The 18,700-nt window shown below is 34.0% G+C and overlaps 1 protein-coding gene across 5 annotated transcripts in view; it reads right to left on the bottom strand.

Moving 5' to 3' along the window:
* Nucleotides 1-18,700, bottom strand: part of LOC114804747 (uncharacterized) — a 102,827-nt gene that overhangs the window by 75,062 nt on the left and 9,065 nt on the right. The window contains exon 1 of one of the 5 annotated variants that reach the window (XM_054229475.1): nucleotides 14,487-14,567. The exons of 3 other annotated variants lie outside the window; for them this stretch is intronic. In XM_054229475.1, coding sequence (XP_054085450.1) covers nucleotides 14,487-14,521 — 35 coding nt within the window. In that variant the 5' untranslated portion in view covers nucleotides 14,522-14,567. Of the gene's footprint in view, nucleotides 1-1,824; nucleotides 2,040-14,486; nucleotides 14,568-18,700 lie in introns of those variants that run through there. One more of the 5 variants, XM_054229478.1, reaches the window with a different exon arrangement.

The raw sequence follows: 18,700 nt of genomic DNA, 5'->3' as shown, positions 1-18,700 counted from the left end.
TGATGACTTTCTTATTATATTATTATAGTGTTGACAATCTGACATAGTTTGTGGAACTGTAAGCGTTGAGATTGGCAAAAATATTAGGCTTATGATTAGTTTAGTTGAAGAGTTCCTAACGCAAAACAAAATCACTTTTTCAAATGCGTGTATTTTTTCTGTCTGGCCTCATTTCTTTGTCCACTACTGTTTATATGTTACTTATGTGCTATTCCATGGAATTCAGCTTTTTATAGCCAATACTTGGCAACACTTAAGTGTATGTATTTAAGCTCTAACTGTTAAGTTGATTTGCAAAAATTGCGGCGAGCAAAATCCCTAAGGATATGAAGACGTTAAATATAAAATTCTAATACGCTTACATATGTTAGCTTCCAACGGTGGTTAAATAACGGTTATGTGGGCACGAAATGCTTTATTTTTAATCATATTTAATGAAGTATCGTTGGCTGGTATTTGTTATTATTATAATGTTTAATATTTAAATATGACGCAGGTTAGTGCGCATTTTATTTGAAACATATTGAATTGAATTTTAGCACACGAAAGAGCGCACTAATTGTTTTATTTGTAGCCTTATATATATTTAGTGCAGTATATATATTTAAATTCTATACAGATATCTATATATAAGTAATATTATTTTATTTTTTTAATTCACATATTATCACTCATAATGCACCGTTAGCTTATACTCATGTGTCACTAGCACTTTTATTATTTTTTCACCTGTTCTCGCTGCTCAAATAACAATTGTAAATAACGGCGCAACAACTGTGCGCTCACTAAGTGCTTAAGCAAATCTGCGCAACCGAATAGCGGCAATAAGGCAATTTGAACAAAGAGTCTATTGAGTTTGGTAGTCACTCGTTGCCATTTTAACGCATGTTACGAGGCGTCAAATCACCGAAATGCGCCATTTCAGAGCTAGCGCCAACCCCTCAGTGCTGATTTAATGTAATTATCACTTTTATGATTGCGGTGTTAAGCCAAAATAAACAAAACACCGAAAAACAAAAATATTAAACTAAACACACCAAAAAGCACTCTACAGCATACACTAGAAGTACACCCACTGTCATACGGGGCGTATGAGTGCTCCGCGTATCTTCAAAAAATCAATCGATATTTATACTAAGCGCTTTTACACATATTCATGTGTATGTGTGTGCGTGTGAGTGTGCGCGACTGTATTTACTAAGCGCGCGGCGTATAAACTGCACAATAATGATATGATGGCTCATTGACTATCAACCATTTTCAAACACATTTTGCTCTCTCACAGAATTTCCACACTTTTCCATTTAGCGATTTGGCATTTTGTCACTGAGTCATGCGAAAACAAAAATGTCAAGCAAGGAGCGAAAAACCGACCACTTTCAAATTATCATACAACTTTTGCTTCATTAACATATTTTTTGGCAAAGAAATTTGCATAATTCTAAACACATTTTTGTTGTTTTTATAATAATTTTTCAAGAAACTAGCTTTTAGCAACACGATTTGGTTTTAAGAAAGCGCTTAGCTGCTGCTAAACCACAAGCACAAAGACAATCAGACCAGTGCATGTGAGGGAAAACAGCCAACTGTTGATTTGTCTGGCAACAAACTGTTGCTTTTCACATTAGCGCCTTCACTCGTTAGCTTCACATATTTATTCTTCATATTTTCTTCAACTCAACGAGTGATTTCAAGCGTAAACGTTATTTTTTGAAACACATCTGTTAGATCTCGCTTGATTCATAATTAATATATCTTCATAGCAATGCTGGTGTAACGCTAACTTACTGATCATTAAATTCTTTATATGATTTTTGATTTTACTTGTTTCTATATGTTTTTCATCACTATATATCACTATATATCCATATGCGCACTGTACGGTACTATATTTCACATTTCAAGCGTTTTTGCCAAGTCTTTCGTCCAGCGGCTTTAACACACCAATTACAACTGAGTGCTCAATTGATCCGCTAATACGCTAATACTTGGCTACTAAATAGCAGTGTGTATGCCCGCACACTCGAACGCCCGTAACGCGGGCAATAACTCTCCGTCGCCGTGGCGTTGGTGTGTCGTTCGCGTGAATGTTCCACACTTCCTCGACGTCGCGTACATGCCTTCGATGTTTGCGTCTGATTAGCAACTATGACAGTGTGGGTTATGCGTACACTTTGAGAAAAGCACGAGCTGGAAGCAATTAGTGCTGTGTGATTTACAAGTTGTAATCGTTTCACATCGAATTCACGTTAAATGTTTTGCTGATTAGCTGATAGGGGTAACTTTTTTGTGGATTGTAAATTGTTGAGATTTTAGATTTTCGGAAATCGGAATCAGATTGTTGTCAAGTCAGATATTTAGGAATAATGCGCGCCAATCTCCAGAATCAACCGCTTTCTGTTTTCATACAATTCTCAGTGCCTTTCTTAATTGCCTATGAGTATTTATTTAAAAAAAAAAACGGTACTTCCGAAGTTTTGCTTCTCAGTTTCCTTTGTGGAGCTAATTTATATGCAGGAGCCTCATTAAACTATTCTAGTCTCTATATATTCCATTATATGTAGCACAAAAGTTCGTTTGAAAGTGCGTATAGGTTATGAGAGTACTCTCCAGTATCTGAAGACGATAATGGTGATACTCAGAGTCAAGTTTTACAAATTAATAACTTTTAAAAGTCAGCTACAAGTCCTTCCTTTCTAAACCATCAATAATCGGTAATCCAATAAAACTATATGTATATTATTTATTATCTAGCCTTGATATCTATTAAATTTTTAGATAAACTTCTAGCTGCTTCATATCCTAACGAAAGTCGATCATTATCTGTTTTGAAAGGTTATTTCGTAGACCTCTCCAGTTTAAATTTCGCAATTTTATGTGTTCTATTCAGCGCTTTCATTCTTTAACTGTCGTATAAATGTTTTTTTTTAGGGCTGGATGAAGCTTAATCAATTTCAGCTGGGGTTCTAACAAGGAATGAACGCTTTTCGTTCACTTTATTTCGCACAGTGTAGCAAATTTCAACTACTGTGTATTTATTACAACCGCAAAGAGGAACTACACAATCACACATGTATTGGGGTAATGGAGAGAGTATCCAGCTGAAAGGCGACGACTCGCACCAGCAATGTGACACACCAATGTCTACTGCATTATTTACTAACAAACATACGTGTTTGCCTGTCGTTACGAGTATTTGAGTATTTCTAGGTGTAGGTTCTAAATGTGAAAGCAATGAGCGAATAGTTGATCAAATAAACTAACGAAAGTTACTTATTACAACACCAAGTGACAAAAGCGGACGCTCATCGATAGTTACATTGTATTTATTATGATGACAGTATACCGGTATTAATATATTATTCCTAAACGGCAGATGGGTTCAGTTTTAGTTAGTAAGCGAAGGGTTGATTTCGGTATTGCTGATAGTGGCGCTGATAAGTTTTAAGGACCACCGCGTGCTCACACTCAAAACCTCAAAACCTTATCAGTAAAAAAAAAGTTCAATAAAATTGTCGCTGGCATGTGAAAAGCGATGCTTGTACTATTAATAGTGATGGCAATGATGATTACAGAGGCATATGAGTGTGGATGGGGCAATATATGCCATGCAGAGAATCGGGACAGTAGTGGGACAATTTTTAGTTCATCACTAGATTGATTACATGGATGGTTTAACTGTTTCACTAGCTTGTTGCGGTCTAACTCTCCGAAGGCAATCGAATACACGCATTGGAATAATGTTGTGAAACCACAACAAAATGAACTCCAAGTCGGAATGATTACTTGTCCGGAATTTCAAATTTATGACGACCTCATTAATTCTAATGTAGAGACTATTCAAAACTACTGGGATCCTCTACTAAAGTACTCTTAAAAAACTAAGGTCTCTGGTGATCTGGCAGATTATCATAGTTTTCTCTGGCATAATGTATAATGACATAATCTTCAAGGTATTACTCGGATATATGTATGGCCAAAGCTTTATTGTCGTATACTTTGTTGTTATTATTGTGTATTTGCTAATCTTTGTAGTAGCGTGAGCGACAGATATCATATAAAGTTTTGTTGTGTTCAACTCCTTAGCGTTATTTATGTACGGGTATAGAGTACGGTTATGGAACAATTGCAATAATTGAGAGCTACTTAACGTCAATAGTCTTGTTGTGAATTTTTCACATACATACATACACTCTTACAACCACAGGTACATATATGCATATAAGTCAGCGATTCTTGTCTCGTGCTTTGTCTCGTTTTTTATTTGTACATCGTAGAAAGTATTGTCGGTGACAAATGTACATATGTACGCAGAAAAAAGAATGCAACGCATTTGATAAGGACAATGATTTAGTAGCTGCAATATGAAGAACTCGTTGAATCAAGAGTACAATGCAATCGCTATATTTGTACGCTCATATCTAATGCAAGGTGAAAAGTGAAAGGACAAAACCAATTATGTGTGAACATGTTTTTTACTAGAAGCATTTAGTATGCGGGGGACAATAGAATACTTATGTCGTATGTGTTTATTTCTACTCTTCGCTGTTATTCCTCCTCCGTCGCCAATATACATATGGAGTAATGCAGATTAACCAGCTTGTTTACGTTCAATGCGCTTAGTTAACAAGTGCAAGCGTGTACGCCTTAGGGTATGCAATATTTTATGCCTAAGTTAAGGTCAGTGCGTAGGATAGATTTGCCTGTGACCATGACGATAAATTTATTGTTCATAATTTCTCACTCATGATCGCTCAACAAGTTGTCTACTCAATTAAGCAGCGCAAGGTAACGTCCATTAAAATGCAAGGGTAATATTCAATTGCATTCGTTTAGGTCGCAAGCACCAAAGGGTCGGAGAATTATGTCCCTTCATACATACATATACATATATGTATATCATCATTGCTAGGACCTGTGTATTTTATATGTAGCGAATTGGCTTATAATAAGTATTGGATTACACTTTACATAAATATAAGGGTTCTTTTACTAGGTCCGTCCTATAAGAACTTTGTTCCTTCGCTCCATGGCATTACTGTTGTCCACCGGACTCGTTGCTTTAGCTTAACCGAAATTCACTTTGTGGTATTTTTTATGATATTTTGAGATATCATAATGAGTTCTTTACAAATAATTACTTTATTTTCTTTGTGTACATAGTAGAACCTTATTATAATTTAGTTAAAAATTATTTTTTTTTATTCCTTCTTGTTTCTCATTTTCTACATAATATCTTCCATGTTATTTTATATAATAATCATACATACTTCTATAGATCATACCAATTCAAATCAATGCAATTCAGCCTTTAACAAACTACAACGCATACACTTTCAACATTTGAACGGCGTAAATATTAAAGTTAAATGTGGCGTAACAAATTGTTTTCACTTGCAATTAAATTTAATCACATCTAATTAAATTTTAGGTGAGCCGAACAAACAAACTCACTTCAATTTACACATTTTTAATGTTTGTTTAACTGATTTCTCATGCCTCTTTTATATCTGTTTTACCTCTTTATATATCTGTATAATACCTAGGCTATGCTTACATTTCACGCAAGTTAACAGTGTTTAGCTTTGTTTACACATGTGATTATCACAGCACACGCACATCACTAGTTCGGCGACCTAACATTATTTGAGGGAACCACTTTGGCGGTTTCGAGATTTCATAAGAAAATAAACAACGTGATCTTTTCTAGTTACCCGCTTTCAAATACTTACATATCTGTACATTTTAGTACCTACTTATGTGTGATGAATATTCAAATATTGCAAATATATGAGTATAGTATTTATGTAGTCGTGGAAGTGTTTAAGAGCGTTGCATTGGTAGGCTTGCAAACGGCTATGGTTCTGTGTTTTTAATGAAAGAGAAAGGCGCTTTGAAGTTGAATCCAAATTGCAGCAGCTGGATTTTAGATTTGATTCGGGTACGGTCTAGAAATGCTTCACTCACTCTACAAAGTGTATTTTGGTGATTTTGACGAAAGTAAATAAAAAGTCCACTCACAGATTTCATACGTACATAAAGGGTGATTTTTTAAGAGCTTGATAACTTTTTAAAAAAAAAAACGCATAAAATTTACAAAATCTCATCTGTTCTTTATTTGAAACGTTAGATTGGTTCATGACATTTACTTTTTGAAGATAATTTCATTTAAATGTTGACCGCGGCTGCGTCTTAGGTGGTCCATTCGGAAAGTCCAATTTTGGGCAACTTTTTCGAGCATTTCGGCCGGAATAGCCCGAATTTCTTCGGAAATGTTGTCTTCCAAAGCTGGAATAGTTGCTGGCTTATTTCTGTAGACTTTAGACTTGACGTAGCCCCACAAAAAATAGTCTAAAGGCGTTAAATCGCATGATCTTGGTGGCCAACTTACGGGTCCATTTCTTGAGATGAATTGTTCTCCGAAGTTTTCCCTCAAAATGGCCATAGAATCGCGAGCTGTGTGGCATGTAGCGCCATCTTGTTGAAACCACATGTCAACCAAGTTCAGTTCTTCCATTTTTGGCAACAAAAAGTTTGTTAGCATCGAACGATAGCGATCGCCATTCACCGTAACGTTGCGTCCAACAGCATCTTTGAAAAAATACGGTCCAATGATTCCACCAGCGTACAAACCACACCAAACAGTGCATTTTTCGGGATGCATGGGCAGTTCTTGAACGGCTTCTGGTTGCTCTTCACCCCAAATGCGGCAATTTTGCTTATTTACGTAGCCATTCAACCAGAAATGAGCCTCATCGCTGAACAAAATTTGTCGATAAACACATTTCGAACCGAACACTGATTTTGGTAATAAAATTCAATGATTTGCAAGCGTTGCTCGTTAGTAAGTCTATTCATGATGAAATGTCAAAGCATACTGAGCATCTTTCTCTTTGACACCATGTCTGAAATCCCACGTGATCTGTCAAATACTAATGCATGAAAATCCTAACCTCAAAAAAATCACCCGTTATGTATATCCTCACATTTGGCATATGTCTGTTTGAATGTATTTAAAATTATAGCACATCTGTTTTGCTACTTGCTTGAAGTCATGGACATTTTGGATTAAGGTCCTCTATGCTCTCCATATATATTTTTGTTAACTAATAAATAAGCACACTTGTAGAATTTACTTAATCGAATGCGGTATTTAAATGTACTCATGTGTGAAATAGCGTCTGACATACACATTGGACATTGCTCAGTTAAGAAAGTGGGTGTAAGTGCTTGACTAACTGAAAACATTTAGAGAATTACATATTATATATTGATTATCATATTAGAAGTCAGTTAGGGTTAATCCACTTTGAACTGTTAAGTATGTTAAACTAATTTCAATAAAAGAAAAATTCATATTTTTTTAGTATCAGTAATATAATATTATTTTGTTAACAACCAGTTTTTCGTACACAGTTCTTCAAGCCTTTGAAATCAAACAAAATATGGTATTAGAAATAAAAAAAGAACAAAAGAAATAAGTGCTCCAATGAGGAATTATATATATATTTTAATATAATAAATAAATGAAACATTTAAATAAATAATACAGAACATATAAATAATTTACGTTTATTCAAATTGGTCTTTTCCATTCTATAATTTGTTGAACAAATGTCCATCGTCAGCGTCCTACAATTGTCTAAAGTAAAAACTTCCCTCATATGCTATCCCCTTTTCCTTATAACTCAGCTCAATCATGAATCTTAAATTACTCATATCATTTCATCTTAGCACTGTAAATTTTCAAACAGGGAATGCTTTCGTTGCATGAGACAGCGTATCACAGGTGCAGAACAATTGTAAAATTGTATGGGCTATAAAGCCGAATTAAATGCCACTTTCCGACCGTTAGTATTTCTATTTGCTACTGTTATTGTTACTACTATATAGTTGAAGTAGCACTGCTTCTATGCTCATGCGTCTGTATGTATGGCGCCTGCTACACGTTCAGTATTTATCGTGATATTTCCTGTATCGCGATATTTATTGAACGTTTAGCATACAATATTGATGGATCACGATCAATATCACAAAATATTTAAATATTTTGAAATCCAGATTGCGGATCGTGGCTTGCGATGTGTAGCATATTTTGTGTTTTACAAGTCCGAATTGGTGAAAGACAGCAGTGCCAAAATTTTAAAATTAACTTTATTCTAATAAATGAACATGAATTATACTGTTTACAATAGAATCTTTGCCAGAGCTATGCAACTCATCTGCCAAAGGTTTTTTGATAACGTCCAAATATTGGATACATATAATGAATCGCTGTGGGAGCAAAAGCAATAGCCAAACATGATTTTCTTAGGTTTTCTTCCGAAATTTTATGAAAAAATTAATTTAAGAAAAAATAAACAAATTAATTTTTAAAATATTTTTTCTTGTGAAAACAATAACAACATATAAATATTGACGTCATATATATTGAACGTCTAGCAGTCGCGAAGTAATCCATCAATATTCAATTTAGATCGCGATCCAAATATCACGATACATATTGAAGGTGTAGCAGGCCCCTATGAAGCAACATGTTAAAAATATTGCGTATACGTACTGGCGTTCATATTTTAAGCAGTTCAAAGCTGTCCTGTGTTGTTTTGAGTCATAAATAAGGCACTTGTCATAAATTCCAAAGTAAAAAGCACTTTTGAATTGACTGAGCTGATTAAGTTAGTCACTCACTGACCAATAAGTTTACCTTACGAACTGTCGATAACTAATTAGTCCTTAATAGCGTTTTTAGACAGCCAAATTAATTGATCAATTAAAATTTCAATTGTTAAACCCTTTTTTGGGTTGGTAAGTTTCATCAGCTGATTAATACTTTTAGCAGCGACATCTGCCAATCGCAGACGAAGAATGTATATCGTACGTCTTTCTCGCAGAGTTGCATTTGATTTTCAAGTCGATTAAAATTCAATTAAAAAGTAAATGTAGATTTTATTTTGTATGGAAAATCTATCTAATAAGTATCGTTTTAATTGAACAGAGGCCGATTAATTGATCAATTAGCTCATGTCTAAAAACGCTATAACATTCGTTAAATTTGCAATTGGGACTATGGAACTGGGTTTCGCTTGTTACAACTTTGATAATTTTAGATTTATTTAACTGCAATTGTTAACTTGTTTTAACATGATTGAAGAAAGAATTTACGGAAGTGGCCTAATAAAATATAAAAGGTTCTCAAAAGGATACAAAAAGGATATTTCCTTTCGCAAATCATATCGAAACCTTATCCACAATCCAATACAATTCAGTACCACTATTTGGCATTCTTATCGCTAACAGTCTCACAACTGCAACGTGAACCTTTAGTGTAGGACAAGGACAAAGTAAAATTATTATATTATTACAACTTCGTAGTAACTAGTTCATAACTACCTGAACTACTAGTATTACCAAGGTGAGCCAAGTTTGAAAGTATAAATTTTCCTATGCCACGAAAAATATTATTCCAAGGTGAAATGTTAATGAGATGAAAAAAATCTTTAAGAACATAAGACCATTCTGAGAAATTTTTAGGCCAATCGTTAAGTTTGGTATTTCTTGTATTACACTTTTATCTATCATAAAGAAAAATGTCCGATGCCTACAAGCAATAAATAGCAATATATTAGTTGAGCCACATGAGGTAAGCAGTTATATCCTATGATATGAATGCTTTTCTATGTTCATAAGTATGTCTCGTTAATGTCTCTTTTCTAGTTCTAACGCTATATTGATTCCAAATTGGTAATGCTCCATAAATGGTGCGGACATTCCACTATCTTTTCACTCAATTGGCAATAAAACGCATATGTAGGACACACAGGAAGTACTTGCACAAAACGAATACAAATGCTGTTAGTGGCAGATACAAAATAAAAGAAGGAAGGAAGTGCTAATTTCCGTTGCAGCTAAACATTTGGTACCCTTGCAGTTTGAATGAAAACTTTTGTTTAATAACATTTCATATAAATTCTATTTTCGTTTCAAAGTTATATCAAGTAAATCACACTGTCGAAGTTCAATATAGTATTTGTATTTGGTCTAAGCAAAGATCAACGATCTAAGGAAAGAACCGACATTTAGTCACAAAGTATGCGTGAAATACCTTACTTATTGATCGGTAATAATATAGAACGATAAGGAATTGTTCACTGTAAAATATAAACAGTTAAAGCAGAGATCCCTCAACTCAATAAGCGAGGGTCAGTAGAAGTTATACACCATTATTTCTCAATATCTGTAATAATAGCGAAGTGTCTAAGCTGTGTATTGTAAGACAATTCAGCTAATGACCTTTAGAAAGGAATTATAAAGTGAGTGTTGTGGTTATATTTCGATTTCATCCAGTTTAACACTGTACCATAAGACAAGATTGAATAAGAACAAATTGATCAAGAAGTTTGTGAAATGGGTTTATCCAGATTGAGTAGTGTCACACCCACTGTCCAATTTTTAGAATTGGTAAATATGAAATCCTTTTGGGAGTTAAATTAAAGTTTCATCGTTTTTCGATTTGAAATATATCCGTTATGTTAAAGATGGGCGTGATTATTATCTGATTTTATTTATTATCACACAATGGTGGATATTTTCGGAATATGCAAACTAAACCTTTTAGAAGGAGTAGCTACGATAAGGTGAAGAATCAGAATTAAAATTATGTCGTGATCTTGACCATTATGATATATATCATATAACTCCATATCGATTTCCGCTTGTTTTATATTTCACAAACATACTTTATTTGAACAAAACTAGTATACTCCGTGCAACATGTTGCGAGGGCATAAGTATTGAAATAAACTGTGCGCACGTGTGAATGTAGTTGTAAGAATGTACATATGTGTGAAAATAGTTTCAGCCAATCTCTCCGCATTGTCGCAATGGTGCTATTTGTCAACTATAAAGCAATGTCCTTTCGCCGGTATGTCGAGTGAAATACTAAATGTGGTTTGTAGCTGTAGCCAATGTGCCTTATTCAAAGCATATATGTACATTGTACACATTTAGGTGAGTAGATATGTAAGTGTTTGTCTGTGCTTTAAATGCTTCCACTTTAAATGTTGTTGTAATATAGGGTTTTGTTGCTAAACATAGTTATTCGACTGGTGGTACAAGGATACTCACTCGATGACAAGCATTAGCAATTCATTTACCCATACATATGTAAATATATTTACTACTATACAAACGTACAAACACACATTTGCGGTACATTTGCATAGAAATTTACATAAAATGCAATAACAGCCCAAAAGTACCTCTGCGCAGAAACTATGGAAAAATAAAATATGGAAAATGACAACGTAACCGTTGCTGTCCGTTAGTGGCCGCACCCATGCTACAAGCCACCGCTACCAGCACAAGCGTTTGGCTATTTGCCTGCGACGTATTCGATTCGATTTAGCGTAGGGTAAGAGAAACTATATTTGAAAGCCAGACAAGGGAAGCAATCGCGATTTAGTGATGTAAAACTATTACAACGGAAGTCTCTTCCACGGTCATTCAGCATACTTCTGTTCGTCATTGTTAACTTGAAAGCTTGGGGATCTCCTATTAGCATCGCGGTTGGTGTTCGAGTGTAGCAACTCTCGCATAAGCTCTGGGGCTCTAGACATATGTCTAAATGCATTTGCGTATATCCAAAGTTTTTAGAAAGACTTGCTTGATATCAGATATTCCATAAGTTCGATGCTACTACGTATATAAAACTCAAAATCGTATATAATGGCTATTTGCTTCTGGGTGTCTGGTCCTTAACAATATTTGGTCAACCAAATACTAGTATCCATCCGTATTCAGATCTTCCTTACTTGTTTCTCTCCAACTTTGCTTTCATACCGTTATGCACTAGTCATTCGAATACATTTTGTGGTTTATGCTGAGTTGCGCCTTTGCTGGGCAATAATTTATTTATTTTTGTTTTCCTCCAAAGTTCTTATTGCGTGAAGATAAAGCGGAGAGTGTGGAGCTTAAAATAAGAGTTACTCACCACTTTTATCGTAACACCATATGCTTACTTGTTTAACTAGAGATTATCCTTTGGCAGCAAAACTCTAAACTTTTAGTATAAGTAATTTTGAAAGTGGTTGAACGAATATTTTGAGTGAAAAGTTTTAAGCTTAGAGCCGCCGTTAGTTGATTGGCCTTCATTGACTGCATTGTGATAGAAATGCCTAAAGGACGAACCGTTTAGCTACTTAAGGGACTACGAGGCATACGAGACCCTGAATATAAGTGTTTGCCAATATAGCAGTCTGAAGCTTATTCACCATAAAAATTCATTGTAAGTAATTGTTTCTATGTCAATAACTAATTATAATCATTCTATCCTTAATGATTATTATTATACTCTAACATCATTATAGTTTATATATTTGGTCATTTAGCGTTATATAATTATAACTAAATACTATATTTATAAACAACAACTGAAATTAGGTGAAGTATTTGTTTACTTTTACTTCCATAATTTTGTGTAAACATGTTGGTTTAATTAACGGTTATCATTCTAACCGCGATCACTGTCAACGTTTATATTCCAAAATATGCATACATAGGAAAACCAATTATTCCGCAAGTCATATCACTGTAATTAAGAAGGGCACACCACGCCAATTACGAAAAGCTCACATTTGTTATTCACCTGTAATAGTGTTTTATAGTTTTAACAATTTTTTTTTTTTATTTGGGTGAAAAACAACAAAAAAGGGTATGTGACAGCTATGTCACGTTATGTAACAACGTCTCTAAGCTTATTAAATAATAATATTTGTATTTCGTGAATATTTACATGTTTTTTAAGAAGTGTGAAATTCTTTGATGCAGTTGTTTTGCTTGTTGTAGCATAAAGCCACAACACATTTTTCACATACCGTTTAGTGATACTCCAACACATCCTTGACGCTTGCAACGAATTCGTTTTTCTGCCCATACCGGCCAGTGTCTAAATTGATTTTGCCTAACTGCCATAGGAGGAAGGGCTGGGCCCTTATGCTTTTTAGATTGTATCTCCGCTTCAATTCCTCTTCGTTTCATAGGGGACTTTGTACCCAATTTGCACAACACCGTGGCAACATCTAAATGAAAATCACCAGATGACAACTGATTGCCCTCTAATTTTTTTTCTTTATGAGCTCTTTTGTATAAGAGCCAAGCAATAGACACTGCAAGGTCTAAAAAGTGATAAAATAGACGAACGTGCCATCGCTTGCTTATTACCTTATTACTCAATGTTACAGAAATGGTACAAACCTAAACTTCACTATATATTGTATTAGTGAACATTTTTCGTATTATCTTATAGAAATTAAACATAATAGTGAAATTACCTGGACTTTTCCACTAAATATTTTATTAAAACACTGAAAATTTTCTTATTTTTATCTTTTCGGTAATTGCAAGCACGTGCATTCACTAACTTTACCACAGCGAAAAAGAAAGTATCGTTTTATAAGTGATGCCAATACATAAAAAACCAGAGAATTTTAAAATTGAAAAATACGGAGTGTGACAGTGCTTCTATATCATACTAAAAAGGGAAAAATTAATTTTCCTATGTTTTGTACCCTCTAAAAGGGTTTGTAACATATCTGTCACATGATGCTATAAAGGGATATTATAAAATACAATTTAATTTTGCTTATAAAAAACTCATCAATAATTCTATTGAGACTTGAAACAAAAAGAGCTATTTTTTCTAGTTCCTATTTTTCATTGAAACGTCAATCCCGAAATTTTTCATAATTATTTTATGTGGGTGGTTTTGTAACTACTTCATTCTTATGATCAAGCGGTATACCTAGAGATATGCAATAGAGTTTATTTGAAAGAAAATTTATGCATCAAAAAATAAATATATTCGAGTACAACTGTTGTTGCTGCATTGAAGCTCTGCAAACCGAGCATTGTGGTTTAGACGAAAAGCAGACAGCGGAGAAGCGAACTTTCACTTAATTTTCATCACTAAATGTCTGTGCGGAATGGCCAATCAGGATACACAAATAATTATTCATACCTTGTTGAAAATATACAACCTGGTACAAATACGAGTTATTTAATTTATTTTTTGTGCAAATAATGAACGCAATATTTGGGTAAAGTTTTTGTTCGTTCATTTTTGAATTCTGTGCATTTTTCAGTGGAATATATAGTGGTATATTTTTAATATAAATTTTCTCTATACTTGTAGATATAGAATAGTTTTAGAGTTAACATCGGCGGAGTAAAATGAAAATTACTAAGCATTCCTATCAAATGTATTAACTTTATAACTGTAAGCATATTCCGAGGTTTTATATCATTTGATGAAAAGTTATATGCTCTTTTCACTAACTAACTTATTTAATTAACTACTTTTGTCCTACTAAGTAACAAAATTTGTTTAAACTGCACTCAAGTATTAAAATATTAAAATGCTGATTTGGAAGTTCTCAATATTTCTAAATATATAAGTATATAAAAAAATAATTTTGCAATACTCTACTCACCGCAGACAGACACGTTCTTCATCATCGGTAGTCATGTTTAATTGAGTGACAATTTATTTCAACAATCTTCTACAAGAGTGTACAGAGTTGATATCATCGGAAACAACACCCGCGCCGTTAGTTCTGCTTTTTCCCGCCTGGATAAGGAAGCGAAGCGAATGGGTCTGGTGGTGAACGAGGACAAGACGAAATATCTCCTGTCATCAAACAAACAGTCAGCGCATTCGCGTCTTGGCTCCCACGTCACTGTTGACAGTCATAACTTTGAAGTTGTAGATAATTTCGTATACCTAGGAACCAACATTAACACCGATAATAATGTCAGCCTTGAAATCCAACGCAGAATCACTCTTGCCAACAGGTGCTACTATGGACTGAGTAGGCAATTGAAAAGTAAAGTCCTCTCTCGACGAACAAAAACTAAACTCTACAAGTCCCTCATCATTCCCGTCCTACTTTATGGTGCAGAAGCGTGGACGGTGTCAACATCCGATGAGACGGCACTAGGAGTTTTCGAGAGAAAGGTTTTGCGGAAGATTTACGGTCCCTTAAACATTGGCAACGGCGAATACCGCAGAAGATGGAATGATGAGCTGTATGTGTTGTTCGACGACATAGACATAGTCCAGCGAATAAAAAGACAGCGGCTACGCTGGCTGGGTCATGTTGTTCGAATGGATGAAAGTGCCCCAGCTCTGAAAGTTTTCGATGCAGTACCCGCTGGTGGAAGCCGAGGAAGAGGGAGACCTCCACTCCGGTGGAAGGACCAGGTGGAGAAGGACCTGTCTTCACTTGGTATTACCAATTGGCGCCAAACCGCCAAAAGGAGAGATGCGTGGCGCACTGTTGTGGACTCGGCTATAACCGCGTAAGCGGTTTCTACGCCAGTTAAGAAGAAGAAGAAGCACACTTCTTACTCATTGATAACTGTTGATTCAGAATTAATGCAATTTGAACTTTCAGCACTGTATTGCAATAATCTCGATATAATCATTTTAACTTCCACTTGCATAAAGCGATTTTTTTATAAATGGGTGACAATATAAACATGTTCATTTAATTAGATAATATTTGAGTTCATTGCTTATGCAATTGAAAGCTATTGCTAAGGAGAGCTTGAAACAAATTTTAATGTAAATTTATGAAATATTTCACTTAAACACATACTACAAGTATATAAAAGGAAAGATTCTATGCATTATACATATATTATATTTGACAGAGTTTGTCATTAACCGACTGCGATTCGGCATTTCTCTGATCGCTATTGAAGTAAACGAGTTGAATTCATACAATATTTCATTGTAGTGAAATAATCGGTTTTTTAATGCTTTGTTGATCAGATTTTATACCATGATGCTATAATAAATATACTATGTTAAGACTAGCTGTGTCAATTATTTCTTACCGCTGGTGGGGGAAAATAAGTGATAGTCTAGCCTTATTGAGAAATTATTTCATTCTAGTTTTATTTTCATTTTGTCACTGCTTAAATACAATTTTTGAATATATCTTAAGAAACTAATTATATGTGTATGTGTGTATGTCTATATGTATATTTATGTTGCACGATAAGGGGTTATTTCAAATGCACACAAGCAATTGCCCAAATGTATTTTTATAACCAATAGGTTATCTTGTGCATACATATAAATATGTTTGTTTATTAATAGTTGAGTGCATGCGTGTTGCATATAGATGCATGTGTGCCTCATATAAATGTATGTGTGTTGCATGTATGCGTGCAACATATAATGTATGCTTGTTGCATATTAATGCATATATGTTTATGTGTTTATTTATGTATACAAATTTATGTTTTTATATGTAGCTCCTCGGATTTGCTAAGGCATAAAAGAATGCATGTTCAATGATATTTGAACATACTATACTATAACCTTTTTTCTTGATATAATCTATACTAGTTTATCTAATTTTCGTGCATTTGATTTTTCGCTGCGTTCACCTGTAAATTTATGAACTTATGACAACTTGTTTGCAACATTTGAGCACATTTAATATTTACAGCAAATATTTAGTCTATGCTCGGAGCACTCAAGTGAAATCTCAAACAGATATGGGGAAGAAAAATAAGTAAATAAACAAATAAACGAATGAGCACTACAGACAGCCTACCGTATAAAGAGGACAGACAAAATAAGGAGACAGCTGTGCCTCGTGGAGGGTTTCCGTCGCCATTTTACATCCACGCAGGGCACTTCACTTGCAGGTCTTTAATGAGCAATATTTTTCATCGTGTTATCGGAATTTAAGTGACATCTCAAGACGCTAATTTCAAAGTAAAAACAACTTGAATGGCAATACGTGTAGTTGTAGTGCTAGTCAGTGGTGGTACGTTGCATATAAGTAACTTTTGGCGGGAAACTCAATCAGGCATATCACGATTCACGAGCGGAAAAAGGCAGAAAATTACCTAGTAAATGGGCAGATAAAAATAAAAAGAAGAAGAAAAAATACACTGCAGTAAAATATGAAACTGTGCGAGCAAGGGAATTCCACATTGACAATGATTTACATGCGACTTGTTGCATTGTGCCACTAGCTGGAGCTCGTACCACATATTATATATACTTGTATGTGAGTATGTATTTGCAGATGTACACTCATATTCGACAAAGTATAAATGTGCATGTCCGGGTTGATTTGTAAGTAGAATAATGGATTACTATTTGTAGGTTTTTTGTTGTTTGGTGGTTGCTGTTGTTATGGGCGCCTGCCAAGTCACCTGGCGATATTCTGCTAGGGGTACTTATGTGTGAATATACAAATGCTCAGACGAAATCAAATCCTTTTTTATTCGAAAATATTTGCTTTCAATGGCATTTTTAGTAATTATGATAAATAAATTAATGTTAAAGGAAAGTAGAGGAAAACAAGATCAATCGAGCTTTGCAATTATAGCATGAAATGGTTAGGTATAGATGATGATCCAATGTCTTACACATCTATTATTACTTCCTTTATACTATTAATGATAGCAACGAGAGTATACATGTGAGCTCTTTTCTATTCATATCCGCGCCTGTTGCTGTCCTTTTAAAATTAATTTGAAATCACGCAATAATTCATACGAAAGTGTAGACACTCGAAACAGCGAGTTGATTGCGTGTAAAATAGGTTAGAGTGATTGATTACCATGTGTTGGCAAATTTTTGAAGTGAATGTCTAAAAAGCATAATTAAAATGGGTGGAGGTCTAAGTTCATTGAACTACGATGACTGACTATGTATTGTGGCAAGTATAACTGACAAGTGAATTAACATTCATGATTATGTTGCGCACGCGAGTTAAAGGAATGTAATTAGTAATTAAAAATACCAAAATGGAATGTTAAAAATTTGTACAAAAATTATATCGACTGTTTAGTCAAGATCCTCATGAAACATTTATATTATTATGGAATTTTCAATTTTTAAAAATAGAAAAAAGAGAAAAGAAAAGGCAAAGCCACCACGCACGTGTTCTAAGCAATTTTATATTTGAAATATATATTTCGTTAAAATAAAAGATCTTGTTATAAACCGTCCTCATCTTCTAGTAAATAACTCAGCTTTTAGAAAATTGGGAGTGCTTTAAAAAATGAATGTTAATAGTTTGTACTAAACCAGCGATTATTTCATGTTAGCAACAATTAATTTAATTATCAGTTATTAAAACGAACTTTGTAGTTTGCGGTGTATAGTTTTAGGCGCACGGCAAATAAAAACTAGTGAAGAAACATTTATATGAAACTGCGCAAGTAAAAATATATATAAATAATATAAAATATACATTATACATTTTTTGTTGAGTTGTAATTGAAATTAATATCAAATTTATTGCTTGACTTTATTTAATTCTCATCTTTTTCCCTCTTTATTGTTTTTTTAAAATTCAGTTTATTCTAACATATTGCAGTAATTATACAAGTTTAAAATGCAATTTAGTTGTTCAGATTTACGCCAATACTTTTATTAAATCATTATCACAAGGCATATTTTATTCATGCGCATATTCATAAATCTGTACGTTTGTTAAAGACAGTAGGTATGTGCACACTTTTTGTTTCTATTGGCATAAGCATTCAACATTTGTAACATTTTGCTGAAAAATTAATTACGTTATCTATTATTAATTAGCAACACAGCAAGTGGTACAATACAATATGTGTCTACATATATACAAACACTTTTTTATGACCACAAACAAGAGCA

Source organism: Zeugodacus cucurbitae, chromosome 4 (genome assembly GCF_028554725.1).
Source record: "Zeugodacus cucurbitae isolate PBARC_wt_2022May chromosome 4, idZeuCucr1.2, whole genome shotgun sequence".
NCBI classification, from domain to species: Eukaryota; Metazoa; Arthropoda; class Insecta; order Diptera; family Tephritidae; genus Zeugodacus; species Zeugodacus cucurbitae.
This window is presented reverse-complemented; position numbering and strand designations above follow the sequence as displayed.